Below are 21,494 nucleotides of genomic sequence, written 5' to 3' on the forward strand. Positions count from 1 at the left end.
ACAGCTTCTGTGGGCAACCTGTGCCAGTGTCTCACCACCCTCATAGTAAAGAGGAACACACGGCACACCAAACAGATCCCACAATGGCATCTGCGGCCCTTAACTCACTCCACCAAAATGTTGCTATGTTTAATGTCTTTCAGAAATCAGCTGCCTGTGAGCATTGCTACTGTACTCATCTTACCAGATTAGTGTCTAAATATTTCAAATTGTTAGGTAATGGCTTTTATTAACATTTCCAAAGTTCTTTCTACTGTAACTGAGCAGCTTTATTACAGAGGGCCCCAGGCTGTCATGGTCTCAGTGTAATAGTATTGTATATGAGGAAGGGTAAACATGAGGAGCAATCTCAACTTTAACTGTACTGCCTAATGAGCTCCTGACATGTGAACGGGGGAAAGAACACATCATCCATGTCAAGAGCCAAGTGCTGCTCTTGTGACTTGAGCATCCCTCATCTGTGGCTCAGACAGAGGACTTCTGCTCCGCAGAGCTGCTCGCTTTGCTTCACTCCGTACAGGAGTTATGTCTGCATGGTCTCTTCTATGGGCATACATCCAGCTGTCAGCTACCTTAGACACTGAACACTGGTCTGTTACTGGTAGCAGAGATTCAGTGCCAAGTGCCTGAGTATTGAGCCAGCTTTCTTACTAGGTGTGGCTGATATTTATATTGGGTTGTTTTTAAAGAATTATCTAAACTGCACAAAATAGGAGAGGCAGCCCCAGTGGTAACTACAGCAGAGACTTTATCAGGGTTGTTTTGTATTGAGTTTGATGTCTGGAAGCTATAGTTGTGACCATGTTACGCATCACTGGTTTAAGGAGTCAATCTCAGTAGAGAGTGTTTATACCAGGCGTCAGAAGAGAGGAAGTAGTGACAGTCGTGGAAAAATGTGGAGCACTGAGGTATAGAGAATGAAGTTGCAGTGAAAGTGGTTTTGGTTTTTTTTGAGGGAAGCAGATGTCTCATCAGTGCAAAGAACAGCACTCCTAAGCAGTGGTTCACAAGCTTTGGCATCCACAGCTCTGCTCCCGTATGCAGTTTTGTGTTTATAATGTTTAGCTTAGGATCCCAAGCATATTTATCTGGGGAGCTAGACTAAAAGCTATAGGATGGATTTTGACTTTGGTCTCAGTTCTTGGCACTGCTGTAGTGACTTCTGCCCTGGCATCCATATGAGCTTCTGATGAAGTTCTCACAATAGCTTTGTTTCCCTTCCTTCATCACCTTGCTTTATGTAGCAGAACAGGGAAGATGACAAAAGGTGACTTCACAGGAAGATCTGAGTCCTAACAGTGCTAAGCCACTGCAAATCTTCCACTTCTCAGCCAAGCAGTTTTGATGAGCATGAGGCATTCTTTGTCAGAGACCAGAGAGTGGAAAATGCTGAGAGGCAAATGTCTGAAATGTAAATTGGGTAGGTGAGGGATTACCAAAACCCGTATCTGTATCTTCTCAGTGACTGAGGTTGTTTCAGTTTTTATTTTACCTCCTTATTTGCAAATGCACAGCTTATCCTACCCGTAGTGGCAGGCAGATACCAATTCATAGAAACCTCTGGCTTAAATTAAGTCATTCCATTAAGTTCCTTCCATTAGTAATTAAGTTAATTTTTCAAAGTGGCTTTTATTTTTCTTACAGAATGATCACATAAGATCTGCATAAATACTTTAATGCACTTTGGGAAGAAGCCAACACGGAGGGAAAGCACATCTGTCCCTTTCTCACTCTTCTTGCAGGAAGGCAGGAACTTGAAGAAGTAGTTTGTATATTTCAGCAAATACAACATATACTTTTGAGACTTTCAAACCCCTTTCAAACCTTTGTTACTGACGAATGCCCCGTGTAACTTCCTAACAGTGAAGGAATTTGAGACATTGAGCTTCATAGTTACAGGATTAATGCTTCTGGCAGTCCATAGATCTTAATCTTTAGCACTTCAGAGGGAAAATTAGTGTCTTTAACTACATTACCATTAACTACAGTTATCCCTTTCCATGCTCTATTAATAAGCATAATGAATGGGATTGCATGGAAAGAGTCTTCCCTAAAGACCGGTGCTCTGGCAGTTTGACACCTCCATGCACATTTGTGCAGCTGCCGTACTGATAATGGGCTATACCTGCTGTCTGAAGATCAATCTTCTCAAATGTGATGTCTTTGTAACCTGAACTAATTCAGATACCAAATGAGCAAAATTATCACTTCAGCAATTTCACAAAACCAAATATTTTAGGCAATAATTTTAGATACGGGTAGGTATCTTTTATCCGAAGGATTTTTTAGCTGACTTTATCAGCTGTTTGTCTTGTCTTCTTACCTGGACCAATTTGTTTTTCATTGGAGTTGATTTTTAAATTTCTCTTTAAGGCAGATATTCAGAAAGAAGATAATAAGGTTGCTTGATCATTATATCAATGTTTTTTCCGTAGATCAAACACAAAATACTGCGACTCAGCACAAAAAGCCAAATAAAGGAGATGATTGGAGCTTGCCCACACTAATACCTAAATAAAAGCCTAATAAAGCTAATAGGAGTTCTCCCTTAAATTATTATGATTGTCACAGTGTGGTGATTGGAAAGTATTTCAGATTAAAATCAGTGCAGAAGCCAAAGGGATATTCCTGATCTTTTCTGGCCTTACAGTATTATTCGAAAATCAAGAGCTGTGTGCTCCCTAGATTCTGGTCAGGTATTTCAAGTGTTTTGTTGAAGGGCAACAACTTTGTTGTCAAAGGTTGTTAAATACCTTCTCTGTAAGCCACTGGAGGAGAACAACCATAGTGCTACAGCAGGCAGGAGGGAAGAAATTATTATTCTTGGGTCCTTTCCACTATATAATGTGTTTGTTCATGATAGCACTCATAAAATAAATCCAATTAATAACGATTAGGTCTAACTGTAATCTTTTCAAAATAGATAAATGGCACTGTTTCTACTGGTGAATGCTTTTCATGTCTCTGGAGGAATAGGAATTGCAGTGTGGGTTACTGATTGGAGTTCTTATATTGGATGAATAATCTTTGTAATTGCTGCCTTTGGGTTTGTCATGCCTGAATCCTGCCTGATGCATGTGTGTGAAAATCTAAATAGGATTGCAATGAATACACGAATATTTTTTTTTTCTTTAGTGAATAGCCTCTTAAACTTTGTGAATAGCTTCTCAAATTGTCATCAAGACATCCATTCCCTTTCCTAGTGAAAAGCTGAGTTGCAGGCAGAATGCAGTAGCAAAGACTGGTCCATGCTGGACTTGCTCCTGTGCTATTATGCAGCCTGTTTTCTGGATTGTCGATCTGGCTTCATCACAGATTCTTCTTCTTTCCCCATGCTTATTTGGGATTTTCACCCAGCAGGCTTATTGGCATGACACTGTATCTAAACTGACCGAAGAAGCCAACATAAGCACTTGCCAGAAGGCAGTTTTGATCTTCCCTGGCTGCCTCAGTCTGTTTTCCTTTTCAGATGCAATCAGGGGCATGTGATCCTGATTCAGAGGATTCATCCCATCTCATGTCTATGATTCAGACATTGGGAGGAAAGAAAAAAAAGAATGCTGTCCTTGAAAAAGATAACTCCATGTCAGACTAGAGTTTGGCTAGTAAGGAATTTGCCTCACCAGGCCGAGAAAAAAACATAATAATTAATAAAACAAAGGTTGTGTGCAGAAGCAAAGGAGAAAAAAAGACTTTATTCTCTACTTCCCATCAGCAGGCAATGACTGGCCACTTCTGGGAAGCAGGGCCTCAGTATGCGTAGTGGTTGCTCTGGAAGATAAACATCATGAATAACAAATGCTCCTCCTTCCTTCTCCCTTTCTGTTAGCTTTTATTGCTGAGCAGAAATAATATGGTCTGCAATCTCCCTTTGGTCATTTTGGGGCATCTGTCCTGGCTGTGTCCCCATCACAGATCTTGCTTACCCTCAGCCTCCTGGTGAGGGGGAATGTTGGAGAGACAGCTTTGATGCTGTGGACAGCTGCTCAGCAGCAGCCAAAGCACTGGTGTGTTACCCACACCTTTCCAGCTACCATTACATAGCACAGCACTGTGAGGGCTGCTCTGGGGAAAACTAGCTCCATCCTGGGGAAAACCAGCTCCGTCTCAGCCAGACCCAGTACACAGGGATATGACAAATGCCTCCATCCAAGATAAAACTTGTACTCTTGGCTCTAGTTTTGATACGCTGTGTGTGTGGTGCTGGAGAGTAGACATGATTATTTTTTTGGTTTTAGAAAAAGAAACTGGGTTTGTACTGCCTTGAACCAAAGGTAATGCAGTGCAGCTTATTTTTCTCCCATGACTTTGTTGCTTCAGGGACACAGTTCTAAAACTCTGCTTTAGTGACTGTAGGTTCGCGTTGACTTCATTCTTACCTAAGAGAATACTTTCTCATGAATGCGTGTTAGAAAGTCATTCTGTGTTTACAAACACAGTGGTAATAACACAGTCCTTTGCTTCAGCTGGCTGACAGCAAATCCGTGCTGGAGAAGGAGGAAGGGTGAACGAGGAAAGCTGAGTATGTGTATGAGTATAGGCTGCTGACTGTTTTGTAGCCAAGCTCAAGCCAAGACTGTCTGCTTTTAATACCCTACCCAAGTAATACTTCAAAGATGGATTTATTTTCTAAATTTTAGGGTTTGATACTTTGTTTTAAGTCACTAAAGACATTTAAAAAATCAGGGTGGTTTTACATGCTTCAAAGCTCCTTGAAAGAAGTTGCCAGCAAATATTCTGCTTCACCAGAAGTTATTTGGTAGTTCTCAATATCTCTACATGATACAGGAAAACGAAAATGAAGGCTTCTGTCTGAATAGAGTGCTGTTAGCGAGCAGTGAGGAAAGAGCAGTGCTGCTTTGAATTAAAAAAAATGTTCACAGAAAAAACATCCTTTGAGTTCTTATAAATCTATTTCAGGAACAGGCAGTTTCTATCAAAAGGTATAATTTGCTATGTATGAAAATCTTTAAAAGTTTTAAACTTTGTTGGAGAAGGGTATGCAAAGTGCGCTAGCTGCACTCCAGAGTTTACTGGTTTATGTTATGTTGCATCTCTGTGACACACCCAAGGCTTCGTACTAAATCCCATTCTGTAAGAAGGGCAAGAAGGAGGACCCGGGTAATTATAGACCGGTCAGCCTTACCTCCATCCCTGGAAAGGTGATGGAACAACTTATTCTTGACACCATCTCTAGACATATCAAGGATGAGGGGGTCATTAAGACTAGCCAACATGGTTTTACCAAGGGGAAGTCATGTTTGACCAACCTTATAGCCTTCTATGAGGAAGTAACTAGGTGGATGGATGATGGTAGAGCGTAGATGTGGTTTTTCTTGATTTCAGTAAGGCATTTGATACTGTCTCCCACAGCATCCTCATAGATAAGCTAAGGAAGTGTGGGCTTGATGATCAGGTAGTGAGGTGGATCAAGAAGTGGTTGAAAGGAAGAAGGCAGAGAGTTGTGGTCAGTGGGGCAGAATCTAGCTGGAGGTCTGTGACTAGTGGAGTCCCTCAGGGGTCAGTGCTGGCACCAGTGCTGTTTAATATTTTCATCAACGACCTGGATGAGGGAACTGAATGTACCCTCAGCAAGTTCACTGATGACACTAAACTGGGAGGAGTAGCTGACACACCAGAAGGCTGTGTCGCCATTCAGCGAGACCTGGACAGGCTGGAGAGTTGGGTGGGGAGAAACTTGATGAAATTCAACAAGGGCAAGTGTAGAGTCTTGCACCTGGGGAGGAACAACCCCATGTACCAGTACAGGTTGGGGGTTGACCTGCTGGAAAGTAGTGAAGGGGAAAGGGACCTGGGAGTCCTGGTGGATGGGAGGATGACCATGAGCCAACACTGTGCCCTTGTGGCCAAGAAGGCCAATGGCATTATGGGTGCATTAGAAAGGGTGTGGTTAGTAGGTCAAGAGAGGTTCTCCTCCCCCTCTACTCTGCCTTGGTGAGGCCGCATCTGGAATATTGTGTCCAGTTCTGGGCCCCTCAGTTCAAGAAGGACAGGGACCTGCTGGAGAGAGTCCAGCGCAGGGCAACTAAGATGATTAAGGGAGTGGAGCATCTCCCTTATGAGGAAAGGCTGAGGGAGCTGGGTCTCTTTAGCTTGGAGGAGACTGAGGGGTGACCTCATCAGTGTTTACAAATATGTAAAGGGTGAGTGTCAGGATGATGGAGCTAGGTTTTTCTCAGTGATGTCCAGTGACAGGACAAGGGGTAATGGGTGTAAACTGGAGCGTAGGAGGTTCCATGTGAACATCAGGAAAAACTTCTTTACTGTGAGAGTGACAGAGCACTGGAACAGGTTGCCCAGGGGGGTTGTGGAGTCTCCTACGTTGCAGATATTCAAGGCCCAGCTGGACAAGTTCCTGTGTGATGTACTCTAGGTTACCCTGCTCTTGCAGGGGGGTTGGACTAGATGATCTTTTGAGGTCCCTTCCAACCCTTGGGATTCTGTGATTCTGTGATTCCTGAGGAGAATCTTTGATGCTACTGTGTCAAGTGTTGTGCTCAAAAGCCCAAAGTTTTACAGGCTTGTTCTGAGCCTAGAATTTTCAGGATACTCTTCTAGACTAGTATTTGGTGTCTCATCTCACATTTTGTTTAAGGAGCAGTCATTTGGGGTATTGAAATCTCAAGTCAAAGAATGCAAGCAGAAAGAAAGTTGATTCTGGGTTTTTGGGTTATTTTTCATTGGCAGCAGTGTATTACCTTGGTCTTTTATGCTCAAGGCTTGCACTTCGTACAAACTTAGACAAATCTAGGCTATAGAGCCAGCCAAAACCACAAATTCTGATTGAGACCTACTTGGCTTTGCTGAATCATCACAAGCTCTAGGCAGTGAGTCAGCCAAGAGCTGCTTTTCTCTTCAGTATTGTGTAAACACAGGATGTTTCCCTGGGCTAAATATTATAAAGTAAAAAAGTCATGTTTATTTGATCTTTTTTTCTTTTTATGTGATGTGTTGTAGAAAAAATGATTAATACATAAAGCTACCATCTGGAGCCTCTGAAAAACTGAAAATCCTTTTCTTTTATGTTTTTATCAGCTCAGTCCTGAACATGAAGCAGTTCAGGATATCCTGATTATTTTATTTGGTTCTGTAAGTGATAATGATTTGGATGAAACTGCTGACAAGGCTTCATTTATTGTAGGGAAATTAGTTTTGGAAATTGCTGTTTCATTTAAAGTAAGAAGAAAAAAACATAGGACTTAATTCATAGTTCTACCACAATGTGATTTGAACCCTTAAAATTCAAAGTGAGGGTTCTGCAGCTGACTTGTGCTTTTTCAGGGAAAACTTGGGTATGGATACATTGGTGTATGAAAGCATCGCATGAGGTTTTAATCATTAGGATACTTTAAGTTTGTTGGCTGTGACAAGCACTGGAAAAGCTAATGACTGTTTTCTAGGCATCGCATCCTTTTGCTTCTGGCAAGTCCTTTCATGCATCTTACATCTTTCCAGAAATAGCTCTTCATGGGGATTTAATAAGGCTGCCAGATCCACAAGCAGTTGTTAGTTGCTCTGTCTGCCCACCCTTGCTGCCTGCAGGTCTAGCTAAGCCTGCAGCTGGGCAGGGAGTAGTCCCAATCCCTTTGCTTTAGGTTTTCAGCTCTAGTGGTGGCTGCCACTGTGGAAATTCAGAATGGATTGGTGGGCATCAGTTTGCCCACAGATTTATCCCTTCAGCAGCTCCTCACCATTCATGTGATTGAAGTGGATGGCAGGTAGGAATATAAGAGAGAAATATGTGTATGTAATAGAAATGTGAGCTGGAATATAACTTACTCCCTTTTCGATGCCATTTACTTTAGTATGATCAAATGCTTTTAGTTTGCAACGATGCTTTCTCTTTTAAAATCTGCATCTATTGTCTGATTATGGAATTTGTTAACATAGCCCTTCAAGTTTGTTATTCTGCTGAAATCTGTGATTAATTGTGGCTTCTTTTTTTTTTTTTTTCCCATCTTATATTGTTTACAACTTTTAAAATGTAATACTGCTGAAAAAACAGTTGTCCGACATTAAGAATACTGTTTCAGGATAATAAAAGTCCAGTGGCTGGTACTGCTGTATATGGTATTTAAAAGACTGATTAATGGTTCTTCCTAGGAAAAAGGTTGTTGAATTATATTAATACAGTATAGTAAAATCAAGTCTGACTGTGCTTTTAGTACTTGTTTAGTCATGATTCAGCATGAAGGGCAAAGGCAGGGTGCAGTGTGTGTGTATGTGCCTGTACATGCAGGAGGTGGTAGGAAATGGCTGCAGCATTCTTCTGTGGCACAGCAAAAACAGAACTCCTTTAAAAAGAGCTGTACAAGTGAGCTGCACATGCAGTCTTTTGGCTTCTTTATCTCACCTTTCAAAATAGATGATCCTGAAGGTAGAGAATTAAAACAAAACAAAACAAAAACACAACAAAACCCAACAAAACCCTAATGAGAACATGCACAGATGCAGTACCAACTCCACAGTAGAATTATAATCCTCCCTTCTGTCCCAAAATCAAAGACAAATATTAAAGACATGAAAAAGGTGACTGGTGTTTATCTTTTTCTCCCCCTTTTGATAGTGCGGCTTCATGACAGCATATCAGAAGAAGGATTCCATTACTTAGTCTTTGACTTGTAAGTATGAATTTTGCATATATTTAGCATGTTGGGGATGTGATACTCAAAACTTTTAGATGTAAATACAAGTTCACAAGGTAAATGCGTGGTTCTGGTGCACTGAGTTGGACAAACAGATGTAAACAGAGCTGGAAGGACAGTAACATTTGGCCATTTGTACGTGCAAGAACTGATTTGCGTCACACATTACATTCCATATTAAATGAATATTAATTCCGTATTAAAAACTTTGAATAAGCAGGGCCACTGTTGAAGTGGATTTTAGTATCAAATACAGGTATGTAAGTACATTTGCATGATGTCTGCCAAAGCTAAGCAAACACAGGACTCAGAAAAAATAATTTGCTGCAAGCCAGTTATCTGTAAAGGAACAAAAAAACCCAAACAAACCAACATGTGGAACAACAGTTTCTCTGCAGAAAATCTCCACTGTGTGATTGAAAGGTAAGCCTGAGTTTCCTAGAGGGAAAGATTCTTTCAGTATATTATTCCCAATTCATGTCTTACCAATAGAATGTTTCATTTTGACATCATTCAGAATATAAAATGTCCAGCATATAGAAAGGAAGTTTCCTATTTACTTTCCATTTTGCTTCAGGACTTTGAGTGCTGTGAGTTGTTCACATAGTGACTGTGCATATGTGGAGCTTACTTCTCCCAGATCAGGCTGTTCAGTGGAAGAAGGAATGATGACAACATGAACTGTGTGTCTCATACTCTCAACTTAAAAAAAGACACTGACATTCTTCATTCTGCCTGGGACAAGTAGACTTTTCTAGTCACCAGAAAAGTTACAGCTTTTAGTTCTCGGTATGGGCAAACATAAATGATTAGGGATTATCTTACAAAACTTTAGTTATTTGAGCAGAATTACCTATTTCAGTTGCAAATTTTTCCAGGCAGTTTATGATTTTGACAAACATGACCACCACTCCCCCCGAGAGCTTTGTTAGATCGAACATGCTGGTTAAAATGAAAATATGTTATTTCCCTTAGATATGTGGAACAGCTAATTTCTAAGCATACAAACTGGAATACTTTTATTCAGTGTAGGTAGTTTAGAACCTGGGACTTCCACTATGAATTTTGTGCTCTCATGTTCAGGTTATGTTCTGGTTTATCTTCTCACTTAGTTTCTTTAAAGAAATTTGTGAAGAATTCTTCCAGGCTAGATTTCAGACTAGTAGTACAAAAATATTAAATAGTCTGTCTGCAGTGAAGGTGTTCAGGATTCAGTGCTCAAATCCTAACTGGGCTCAGCAGGAACTTACATCTGACTTGTATATATCCCAAGTAAGTGCTTTGACTATTGGTTTAGAAATGGCTGTAGGGGACAACATGCATACCTGTTCTCTGACATGAACTGGGGTTTTCTTCTGGTTTTGGGGGGTTTTTGGGGTTTGATTTTTTGGTTTTTTTTTTTTTTTTTTTTTTTTTTTTTTTTTTTTTTTTGTTAAGAGGAAATCTTTCTATGTGGAATTGGAAAAATCTTCTTAATCCTGAACCTTTCCGAGAAGTGCATGCAGAATTCTTGGTTCTAAGGACAATATCACTAGTGTGGCATTTTTATTTTTTTGTTGTGCTATTGTACTTTCGGAAACTATAGCCTACTGTAATTGCAGTGAGTCCACTTCTGCATTAAATTTCATATATCATGCCAGACATATCTCAGGAGATTATGACTGCAATGTGAAGTAGAAGGCATTTGAACAGCTACAGAGTTGTAGTTACCAGTATCTGTATCTCAGTAGTAACAGAACAAATACAAGCCTGTATTTTGCAATAAAAATCAACACCTAACCAGAAGATACAGCCTTGGCAGAAAACTAGATTCTGCAAGAAGCATTCTGCACTGGCTGGAACTTTCCCTCTCAGTCCTGTTCAGGACAAACATAGGAACAGACTTAAACATGTGCTGTTGATCTAGAACAGCATGAGTTTGTGTTTCATCCTCTTCAAAGAAAGAGGGCTTCAACACACACACACACATATATGCAGCTTAGTATGTTTAGATCATTTGGTGTGGGTTTTTTTTTTTTGTCAAAATGAATTACTTTGCAAAAAAAGAAACCATCTAAATAGCAGAGGCAATGACTGTACCTACTGATCATTGTCTTTGGAAAAGCACATCTTACATTCTTAAAGAACATTTGCCTCATTGGCAAGAATGGTTGCTCAGTTATTTTTTTCATTCAGACTAAGAAATTACAGCTTTAATGCTTACTAATTCCATTTTTTTTTAGTGAAACTTCATCTTCACTGCAGTTACAAATATGTGGGTTAGTGGTTTGTTTAAATGTACATAAATGAGCTGCCACATAAAAAGGTACCATATGTACTTCTTTAATTTGAAGGCCAAGTACATACTTTCATTTATTTATTTATTTAATTTCTGTTCAACAGGAGCCTGACTGTGGTGTAACACTGTCACTCCACCCACACATACCATCATGTCATTTTCTTAATGAATTCTTTCAGACTGTGTGGGATTCAGTGCAACTGTTTCTTTACAAATTTCTTTCAGACTGCATCCCACATAAGAAAGTGAACAGGAAGGCTGTTTTTTTTTGTTAATAGAAAAAAAAAAAAGCCTAATCATTGCCACTTTCTACTTTGAATTTCTAATAATCTGTGTTGAATTAGTGTCATGGGGATGCTGCAATCTGAAGGAGAAGCCTGTTGCTTCACTTGTATAGCTGTGCTTTTACCTGGAGGGAAAAAAAGAGATTAATGTACTCTGTTGCAGGCGTGCATTTGAGTGAAGAGTTCTTGTGCTAAAATGTGAAGGTGGAAGTCTTCTAAAATTCATGTGGAAACTGGACATTGAACAATGAAAGATGTGCTTCCTGATAAAATGTGGTGTTGGGGTATTCATGTAAGAAGCCCTGCATAGGAAAGAAATAGATGCACTGAAGTATTCACACATACACACACACACACACACATATATATATATATATATTTGTTGGTAACTCCCCATCTCTGAAATTCATACATGATGGTGCCATTCTGGAGTATGGTAGTTTTGCACTTGAGTAGGCAAAATTTTTTTCAAGGTCCTGTTGACATCACTTTCAAGGAGTGGAGGCGTCTTACTGGTCTACCAACATGGCCCCTACATGTTTTATAAGATTATCTGAGATAGCCTTCTGTGATCCTTCTCCCAAGCAAAGAACTTCCTCCTGTTACATTTCTCTCACTAGATATAGTGAAGTAATTAACAGAATAGTAAAACATGCAAAGTAAGACTAGTAATGGACTTCATGAAGTTTGTTACTCCTCCTCCCTTACTGCTTGAGGCAAGTGTGATTAGGATTTGCATCTCTTAGCCCATTTCAGTTGCTGAGCAAATGAGATTGTCTTCAGCATTAATGATGTTAAATGAGTTCAAATCCAATCAATTCTGTCATTATTAATTGCTGTGTCTGAATAGAAACAGCTGTAGCACTTGAAGACTCTCTTGTGCAAGTCAATAAGATTCAGTGTTGCCCATGTTAATGCACTTGAGATGCAACAGTTGGTACATTAAGACTCCTGGTGTTGCTGTTGAATCCAAGTGGAGGGATTGTATGTGTAGAAGAAACCAAAATACCAAAAAAAAAAATCCTAATTGCAAAACAATTTTTGCTTTAGTTTACATGTGCTGGACTGGTGTTTGCACAGGGTACATGCCTGAAGCACTCTTTTTGGGAAGTAGAAAGGTCACAGATAAATGTACCAAGTATATGGCCATTGTAATTTTGTAAGACTGCTTCCTTGCACCTTCATTATGAAAACAATTTAAGAAACAAGAAATTAAGTCTAGGAGGAAACGATGCCAGTGTGATCAGCAGCAGCAGAGGCTTTTCTAGCTAGCTTTGCTAATTTGGCAGTTCCTTTTAAATGTTTTCTTAAAAATATAAATTTTCCTAATCAATCAGGCGGTATATGAAGTTGAGTATTTTTGTATGTGTTGTTACAAATGTTTCCAACAAAAGAAAGTGGCATTTAACGCTGTAAATGCAGTAATTTGTTTTACTGAGTCATTTGAATGAAGTAGTTAAAAATTGCATTGTGATGTACCTCTTCTGTGAGGTGAACAGAAATAGCATCCTTTGGACATGGAATCCTTCTGCCTCCCTCTTTGCAGGTTTCCTGGAAGACATACCTGGTGCAGAGGGTCTTGGTGTTTCTACATGCTGCTTGTACTTCTGTTTGAACAAACCCACTTGCTTTATTTGTTGCCATTTTAGTGTACTCTTCAGAAAATTATGGAAGAAGAGTAATAACTTGTGAGAGACAGTGGCTTTTAATTTGTATCCTGAGAGTTACCAGAGCTCATATCATGAATGTCCTGTTGTGAAACAGGATCTCACTGAAGTTGACAATTTATCTGTATCAGAAAGGCACTGAGATAGATTTACTTCCCATTCTAATCTTGAGAACAGAACAGCTCAGCAGCTGTTCATGTAGCTTTATACTGAAGGACCAAAGTTGGTTTGCCTTTTTTTTTTTTCCCCTTTTCACTTTTTGCCCTCTGCTTTACATTCTTCACTTATATTTTGTATGAGATACAAGGGAAAAAAATCCTAACAAAATGACATCTAATAAGGAGTAGTATGCTTTACCACAACTTTGGCATTAAACTGTATGGACTACAGTTTTATAGCAGCTTATTGTAACTGCTGTGTTCTGTATTTATAAAATCAATGAGTAGCATAGGTTGGTAAAGACCCCTAGAAGTTTTCTGGTCAACCCACTTCTACAACATGATCCAGTTGAATCAGTTTGCTCAGGGGGTTTTCAAGGTTGGAACGTTTTCAAGGATGGAAATTCCACAACTTCTTTGAGCAACAAGTGCATAGTAAATAATTATAATAACAATAAAGGAGGAAAAATCCTTGTATCTATTTGATATTTCCAGTGTTTCAGCTTGCCTGTTGCCTTTTATGCTGTCTCTGCGTATCTACCCATTAGAGGGTTGTAAACAGCAATGAGATCTCCCCTGAGCCTTTCCGTCTTAATGGTGAAAAGACCTAACTATCTCAGCCTCTCCATGGTCATCCAACTCTGATGACTTTGGTTGCCCTTCATTAAACACCATTGTGTCAGTGTTGTTCATGTTCTGGGGAGCCCAAAAGGGGACATGATCCAGGTGTGTTCTCACCTGTGCCAAATACCAGGGAAGAATTGCTTCCTTCAGCCTCCTGGCTCTCCTATATATATCATGATGCAGCAGACCTTTGCTGCTGCGAGGCCTCATTGCTCATGCACTCTTAGCATGCAAAAGCCACTAACATGGCTATAATGATTTTCTGAGTCAGAGGCTCAGATGATGCAGGAGAGTTCTGGCCTCTCTTAGTCCCCTGTGCTACCTTCCTTCATTATGGCCATGTAGCTACCTTCCAAGAATGATTCCTGATGTATCCTTCAGATTGACAGGGCGTGGGAATTGCTGACTTATTGTTTGTCAGTGAAATTCACCTTCTCTGTTCCTGCTTTCATTTTTTTTCATCATGTAACAATGGGTATGAATGCCAAGCAAATGTTTAGTGTCAGCAAATAAGAATGCATATCCCTCTCTTTTCTCCATGCTCAAGAAGAACAAGCATCAGCTTGGTGTTCTCTCCCACTGAAACGCACTTTGATACCAAAAACTTTTTCTTTCTTGGCTTGGATCAGAATAAATGTTTTAGGGAAGAGTAAGATCAAATGATGCTTTGTTTTTTTCATTCATCACAAAGTGAGAATTATTCCTCTTTACCAGAACTGTGGTAGACAAATGTACATGCAAAATGAAGGTATCAAAGACTGTCAAAATATGCATCAATCAAACTTTTTGTGTTACGGGAGCCAAAACCAGTTTCTGGAAGGTAAAAGACAAAGAGAATACTAATAAGGCAACCAGCTATTTAACCTCCTCCTGCTTTTATTGCAGACTTCTGTAGAGAATAGCGTTGTTATCTGAAAGTGATTACTTTCCAAGTCAGCAAGGTGTAAACTCAGAAAAAGGGTGATATATCCCAAATGTAAAGAAACATGAAAATAAAGTTCTTTAACTGGCCTTCTTGAGGAAACGGAAGTGTGCTGCTGATTGAACAGGTCATTTCTGTCATCTAATGTGACTAAATAAACTGAGATCCACAATGAACAGTTAGTACAGCAATTTGCAAATGAGTGTTACGGCTCTGGAGGTTACAGGTATCCCCACTTTTAATTTTTTTATCCTTTTAAACTTAACTGTATTCATTGTAATATAGATTTTCAAGCATCTTAATCTTTAAGCATCTTGTAACCCACTCTAGTTTTTATGTTAGGGAATTCATTGAGATTATAATGTGCTGTATGAAAAATCACTCTATTCATAAATAGCAAAGAAATACGAGCACTGATCTCCCATCTAGGAATTATTTATGTTGGCACATAGGTTTTTGAAAGCAGGAATCAGATACTCATGCATCCTGTCTGCTGAGGCTGTGTTAAGGTGCTCTGGTTAGCTTGTGCTCCTGATTTTAACCTTACATTTATTCACAGGTATTGTATGCTTATTCATTAGTCTACCAATATCGTCCATTACAGCTCTCTATGAAGAGCATGGTTCCTGTTCTTTATCTTCAGTAGTTATTTTCATCTCTCCTAAACTTTGTTTTGCCAAGCTAAACTGTCTTGGCTTCTATGGGAAGACACGAGTAAGTGAATGGACAGCCTAGTAGTAATTTTCTGGTCATACTGTTGATTCAGTTCCCTTTTCTGAATGACTAGAACTGTGTATCATATGAGGAAGGATTTTACTGAGATGTGTCAAAACATTGCTGTCACCATTTTTCACATGCATTCCAAGCATCCTGCTGGTGACTCATTCTGGACTGTCATCTTTGGGTTATAACAACACAGTTCTATTTCTTTTTAACTGCTTCGTACTATTAAACCATTGGCTGTACAATGAAACTCTGAGCATGCAGCCGTGCAAGGCTGCTTCTGTTACTGGTTCTCTGGATCATGCAGTTCTTCCTTCATACCATTAATGCCTCTTAAATTATTTGAAGTGACACTTTTTCTAAACTATTTCTACTTTCTTGACAAAGACAACTGAAAATTTTGTAGAAAAAAAATCTTACTATTTAACTGATGAAGGTACTCTGTTTCTAATGATACTCTCCTTCCAACTCAGTAATCCTCTTTCTATCAAAAGCACAAGAAGTACCCTAAGGCACATGGATATCCCTCTGTTGTGTTTTGGCCTATGCTTAAAGGCCCTTTTCCCTTTTTAGCCTTTCTAGGATTATCTTATTCTCCTTCCTTACATCTGTCTTTACATTGCAGTTTTCTATCCTTAAGTGTTCTGAACTTCATTCACAATTTTCCATGCTGGTCTGCTCCCTTTACTCTGTAGTTTTACTGCTTATTCTTGACATCCTTAACTGGTGTATGATATCTTGCCCAATAAACTGCTGCTCTTTGCTTTTATTTTCTATCAGTGATTGCTCTCCCACCACATTCTTCTTATTCATGTAATAATTTGCATGGACAAACTTTCCACTTGAGTCCCTTCACCTTGCTGGTCAAGACCTCTTGCATTTCTGTACAAATGTTTCAGTTACTCCTCTCAGACTTCTCCCTGTCAAGTTAATTTATGATGCATGTTTTCACTTCTGAAATCTCTGTTCCCACCTTGTTTTATCTAACAGAGTCACTGGAGGTGAATTATTTGAAGATATAGTTGCAAGAGAATATTATAGTGAAGCAGATGCCAGGTAAGTAATTTGTTTTTCTAACATTGCGTTTAATAACTATAGGATAGTTACTTACATCTCTCATGGCGTTTGGCATCAGTTTCACTAGCACAGCCTGTGAAAATCTAGGATTTGTCCTAGAGTCTCTTAGACTTGGAACGGCACAGTTTGGTGTTTTGAGCTTATGACTGTGTGGTGGAGAACTTCTGTGAAGTCTTGACATCTGCTGATCTGAAAACGATTAAATCACTTCTCACTTTGTTAAAATCTTTGTGAATTTGTGAAATAGTTAAAATCCTACCCAGTTTTCTCCTCTGCAAACTGGACATAACATTTCAGCTGTCTCATCTAGGGATTCTTAAATGTGCTGATCAAAGTTTGAAATATATGCTGGTCTTGAAAAAAATTTACATTAAATACCGTTCTTGTTCTCAGAGCACAAGTACTAATTTCGTTTTCATATTTAAACACTTTTGTTGTGTGTCATCAATAAGCAATTACACTGTGCATCTCATAGTCTGAGCTCAAATATGAAATCTCTAGCAATTCTCTGCAAGTGCTTGTTGAAAAACTTGAAGAGTAAGTTGACAATTATCATAATTTGCATGCTGACATAAAGCATCAGGACCATTTTTTCATCTCAGAATCTGTTTGCCCTCATATAATAATAAATCTTGAATACTCTTATGTAATTACAAATCTTAAACTTTGTGGTCAATTACTGTAAAGAAAATATGCTCTACCATTAAACTCTTCACAGAAAAATTCTCTCAAAGAATCCTCATGGTTTTGTGTGTTCATAGTCACACACCACCATTGATACATATTTAAATTTTAGTTATTCCTTGGAATTAATTGGCAGATTACTGGGAAGCATTAAGTGTCATTAACAAGAGTGGTAGGATGATAACGAACAAACAAGAAGTTTCTCTTGAATATTAGGAAGCTTCTACTGTTTATTGCTCCCACTATTTTTTGTAGGAGTACTAGAAACATCATTCCTTGAAGCATTTAAATGCAGAACAGTACATAGCAAAACACACTGTAGAAGAGAAGACAAAATTGTTAATTTAGGTGAGATGGAAGAAGAGGAGTTATGTTTAAAAAATTTTGAATTATTTCTGCCTGCTGTGATTCAAGCAAAATTTTAAATATTGATGCCAAAGGCCAGCATATGGTGTCATTGTGTGTTTTTAAGATACCCGTGATTTAAAAGGAAAAATTGCAATGATTTTTTTTCTAGTTTAGAATTGTGACATATTGGAAGGAGCTGTGCATATATATATACATGCTATATGCTATATATATATATGATATATATGTGCATTTTATATATCCAGTAAAACTTGACCAAATAAGTGAAATATCTAGTTATAATGCATCTCTGTGTTTTTATATATATACATATGTATGTGTGTGTTTGTATATATATCTATATAGTGTGTGTGTGTGTATATATATTCCTATAGAAATAGTTAATGAAATATATAGCTACATATCCTAGGACTGTGATACTGGTCTGCTCCTGCAAGTCCTTACTCATGCAAGTAGTCTTTACTCATACAAGCAGTCCAGTTCAGTGAGTTGTGAACTACTTGCAGAGGAAAGGGTTTTCAGGCTTGGGCTCCAGTTACTGATTTATGACCATTCCTTCTGAATTCCATGGTCAAAATGTTTAAAAATGTAAATGGTTAAAAATTTAGATCAGTATCAAATCCGTGGCCCTTGACTACTACTTACCATCACTTACTTCTGCCACAAGATGATATTTAAAACCAAAAAAGTAAGCTTTTGTGGTACCAAAAACATCTGAAAAGTTCCAGTGATCTAGAGGATGAACACTTCAGTTGTGCTTTTTGGCGTCATAGGCTGGCCAAAACTTGCAAACTTGGGCATGGAAAAATTAGGTGCTAATTAAATGATTTAAAGCACCAAAATAAAACAGTTTTCCACATTTTTAACGTGGGTTTCCATTTCATGAGTGACTAGTGCTTGATGATATTTTAAATGAAAGTGCATGCCACCTTTTTGAATGAATTGGCTTTATTCTACTAATAGATTTTAAGAAACCTTTAGATTCAAAATGAGAAATGTTTCGGTTTTCCTAAGTTTTTTACCTTTTTTGTTTGTTTGTTTCATTTGTTTTCTGTGTATCATTGCATTTCTGAGCATTTCCTTGTGTCAGCACCTGTTGTAAATTTAATTTCACCCTAAAAATTCTAAAAACCCAAAACATACCAGTGATTGTTTTATTGCCTGCACATTATTTTTCCTATAGCAGTTTTTTGGAAACTGGACAAAGCTTCCATACTGCTGAATGAAAAAACAAAATAATGATTCTGTCTCATAGGTGTCATCTGTTCCATGTTCAATGTCTTTTTTTGGTTTGTTTTTGGTTTTGTGGGGTTTTTGTTAGGCTTTGATTTTTATTTTTTTTTTGGTGCATTACAGCTGGAGATATCTCTATATCCAACATTGCTTTGGTCAGTGTGCAATCAAGACGTGTCAGGAGGTGTAAAATTGTTTTTTTCTTTATCTTTTTTTCTTTAAGTTTTATTTTATTTTGTACTTGATGTGATTATGTGCCTTTAAAATGTTCTCCCTCCCATTCTGCCCTTGTATCTTTGCAGTCATTGTATACAGCAGATTCTAGAAAGTGTTAATCATTGTCATCTAAATGGCATAGTTCACAGAGACCTGAAGGTCAGTATCTGGTGCCCATCAATTGGCTATAAGAGTTTGGGGATTTATTTTCTGCTGGGTAGGGGCAGAGGGTGGGTTGTCTGCGATGTTTCCTTGCCTATCCTACTCACCCTCAAAACAACTAGTCAAACAAATAATGCATGATACCTCTTTCCAGTTTGCAAGTCTACAGGCCTAATATACATCATGGCAAAAGGGGGAATGGTTGCCAAAAACCTGTCTCCTTCCAAGGTGCTGGAGTTACCCTGTGCTGTCGAACGTGTTCTGGTATCTATCTATCTATCTGTTGAGGCTGTCCATGTATCGCTGTGTCCACACACGGAGGTGAACTTTGGCAGTGATGTATGTCGGCTTGCAGATTTAAGCACCACTTGTGTTCCGAGGCCCGGGGTTGCAGTTGCAGAACCGCCGGTCGCACATGGCTGCGTTAGAGTATGACGAACCCTCAGGCAAGTGATGTTAATTGCCGGCAAAATGGGACCTCGAGAAGTTAATCACTGACCTCACCTGCCTCGGTTGGAGTGGGGGGGGTTATTACCTCAATGGCCGCTACAATTTGTGAGCGAATGTGTAAGGAAAGGCTGAAAAAGTGCAGAGGATGCTAAATGTTTAATACGATCTCGCCAATGAATTATTGGCAAAATTGGTGCGCGTTCCCGACAATTTGCCTTTTACAAATTGCCATTAAAAAATAATAATAAATTAAACTAAGACCAAAGCAAAGCAGCCGACCCGCAGCACGTCTCCGAGGCTGTCCCTTATGGATTCCACAGCGGCGGTGCCTGAGGCCGTCGTGCTCTGAGCGGCGCGGAGCAGAGCGGGGCGGAACGGGGAGCACGGACCCCGCACGGCCCTTTTCCCGCTCCCGCCGCTGCCCCGGCTCCGCCTGGCTGCGAACGTGCGGGCGGCGAGTTCACGCTTGGGACTAACACGCGCCCCTGGTGTTTGCATGCAGTCATTGCATTCAGCAGATCCTGGAGGCCGTGCTACACTGCCATCAGATGGGCGTAGTCCATCGCGACCTCAAGGTGAGTGCTGCTGCCCTACGAGCCCTCCCCACGCCGTGCGACAGCGGGGAGCAGAAAACCCTACCAAAAACACGACCTTGAGCAGTTTTGTGTTTGGTTTTAGCATTTTCCTTTTTGTTTTCCCCTTCTCTTCACCTATGCACAAGAACGAACCATAGAATGGTTTGGATTAAGAAAGGACCTTAAGATCATCCAGTTCCAACCTCCCTGCCAAGGACAGGGACACCTCACACTAGACCATGTCACCCAAGGCTCTATCCAGCCTGGCCTTGAACACTGCCAGGGCTGGAGCATTCACCACTTCCTTGGGCAGCCTGTGCCAGTGCCTCACCACCGTCACGGTAAAGGCCTTCTTCCTTAGATCTAACTTGAACTTCCCATGGTTAAGTTTGAACCCATTACCCTTGTGCTATTGCTAAAGTCTCTGATGAAGAATCCCTCTCCGGCATCCTTGTAGGCCCCCTTCAGATACTGGAAGACTGCTATGAGGTCTCCACACATCTTCTCCAGGCTGAACTGCCCATATTTTCTTAGCTTGTCTTCATACGGGAGGTGCTCCAGCCCCTGATCATCCTTGTGGCCCTCCTCTGGATTTTTTCCAACAGTTCCATGCCCTTTTTATGTTGAGGACACCAGAACTGCACACAATACTCCAAGTGAGGTCTCATGAGAGCAGAGGGGCAGGATCACCTCCTTCGACCTGCTGATCACACTCCTTTTGATGCAGCCCAGGGCACAGGTGGTTTCTGGGTTGTGAGCTCACACTGAAGCCAGCTCATGTTCAGTTTCTCATTGACCGATGCCCCAAAGTACTTCTCCTGCTCTGGATAACTTCTTAGCCAAACCGCTGGAGAAAATCTCAAGACTTCCCAATACCTCACAATCCAGATCCACAGTCCACTGGCACCCAGTGTCAGTACCAGGGAGAACAGGAGTTGCTTTTCAAGCATTTGGTATATTCATCAAATCCATGATCTTCCTCTCTGTCATGCAGAGCTTTTGGGGCAGGGTGTGTGGGGAACTTTCTGTCTCTCATCAGTATAACTTGGAGTTCTTCTGGGAAGCACACTTGCGCTCTCATGTCGCGCATTTGAGTGATGAAGGGCCAGCTGCTCTGAGGCTCCTGGAACAAAGACCTCTCTCTCCTCCAGATGATGGCTGGGCTTCAGAACACCTTTAAAAAGTGTGAATTTCTACAGTGTTCTCTCCATGATCACCTAAGGAATCAAGTTCCTTCTGGATGAACAGTACTGTTGGGATAGAAGCCTCAGAAAGAAAACTCTAGTGTTGAGAAGGTCATTACCTCTCCCTTACCCATCCAAATAGCTGGAGACATCTACTGCAAAAATGCTGTCTGCGTTTCAAGCATGTTGGCACAGAATAAAGATCATTTTCTTCTACTGGGA

At 39.9% G+C, this 21,494-nt stretch overlaps 1 protein-coding gene across 2 annotated transcripts in view; it reads left to right on the forward strand.

The window, feature by feature from the left end:
* CAMK2D (calcium/calmodulin dependent protein kinase II delta) overlaps window positions 1–21,494 on the forward strand; it is a gene marked incomplete at its 3' end in the record, with an annotated part of 156,374 nt that overhangs the window by 81,215 nt on the left and 53,665 nt on the right. Inside the window, exons 4-6 of one of the 2 annotated variants that reach the window (XM_080615159.1) lie at window positions 8,588–8,642; window positions 16,313–16,378; window positions 18,988–19,060. In XM_080615159.1, coding sequence (XP_080471285.1) covers window positions 8,588–8,642; window positions 16,313–16,378; window positions 18,988–19,060 — 194 coding nt within the window. Of the gene's footprint in view, window positions 1–8,587; window positions 8,643–16,312; window positions 16,379–18,987; window positions 19,061–20,015; window positions 20,089–21,494 lie in introns of both variants that reach the window. The other variant, XM_080615161.1, reaches the window with a different exon arrangement.

Source organism: Psittacula echo, assembly GCF_963264785.1.
Source record: "Psittacula echo genome assembly, chromosome: 1".
Classification (NCBI taxonomy): domain Eukaryota; kingdom Metazoa; phylum Chordata; class Aves; order Psittaciformes; family Psittacidae; genus Psittacula; species Psittacula echo.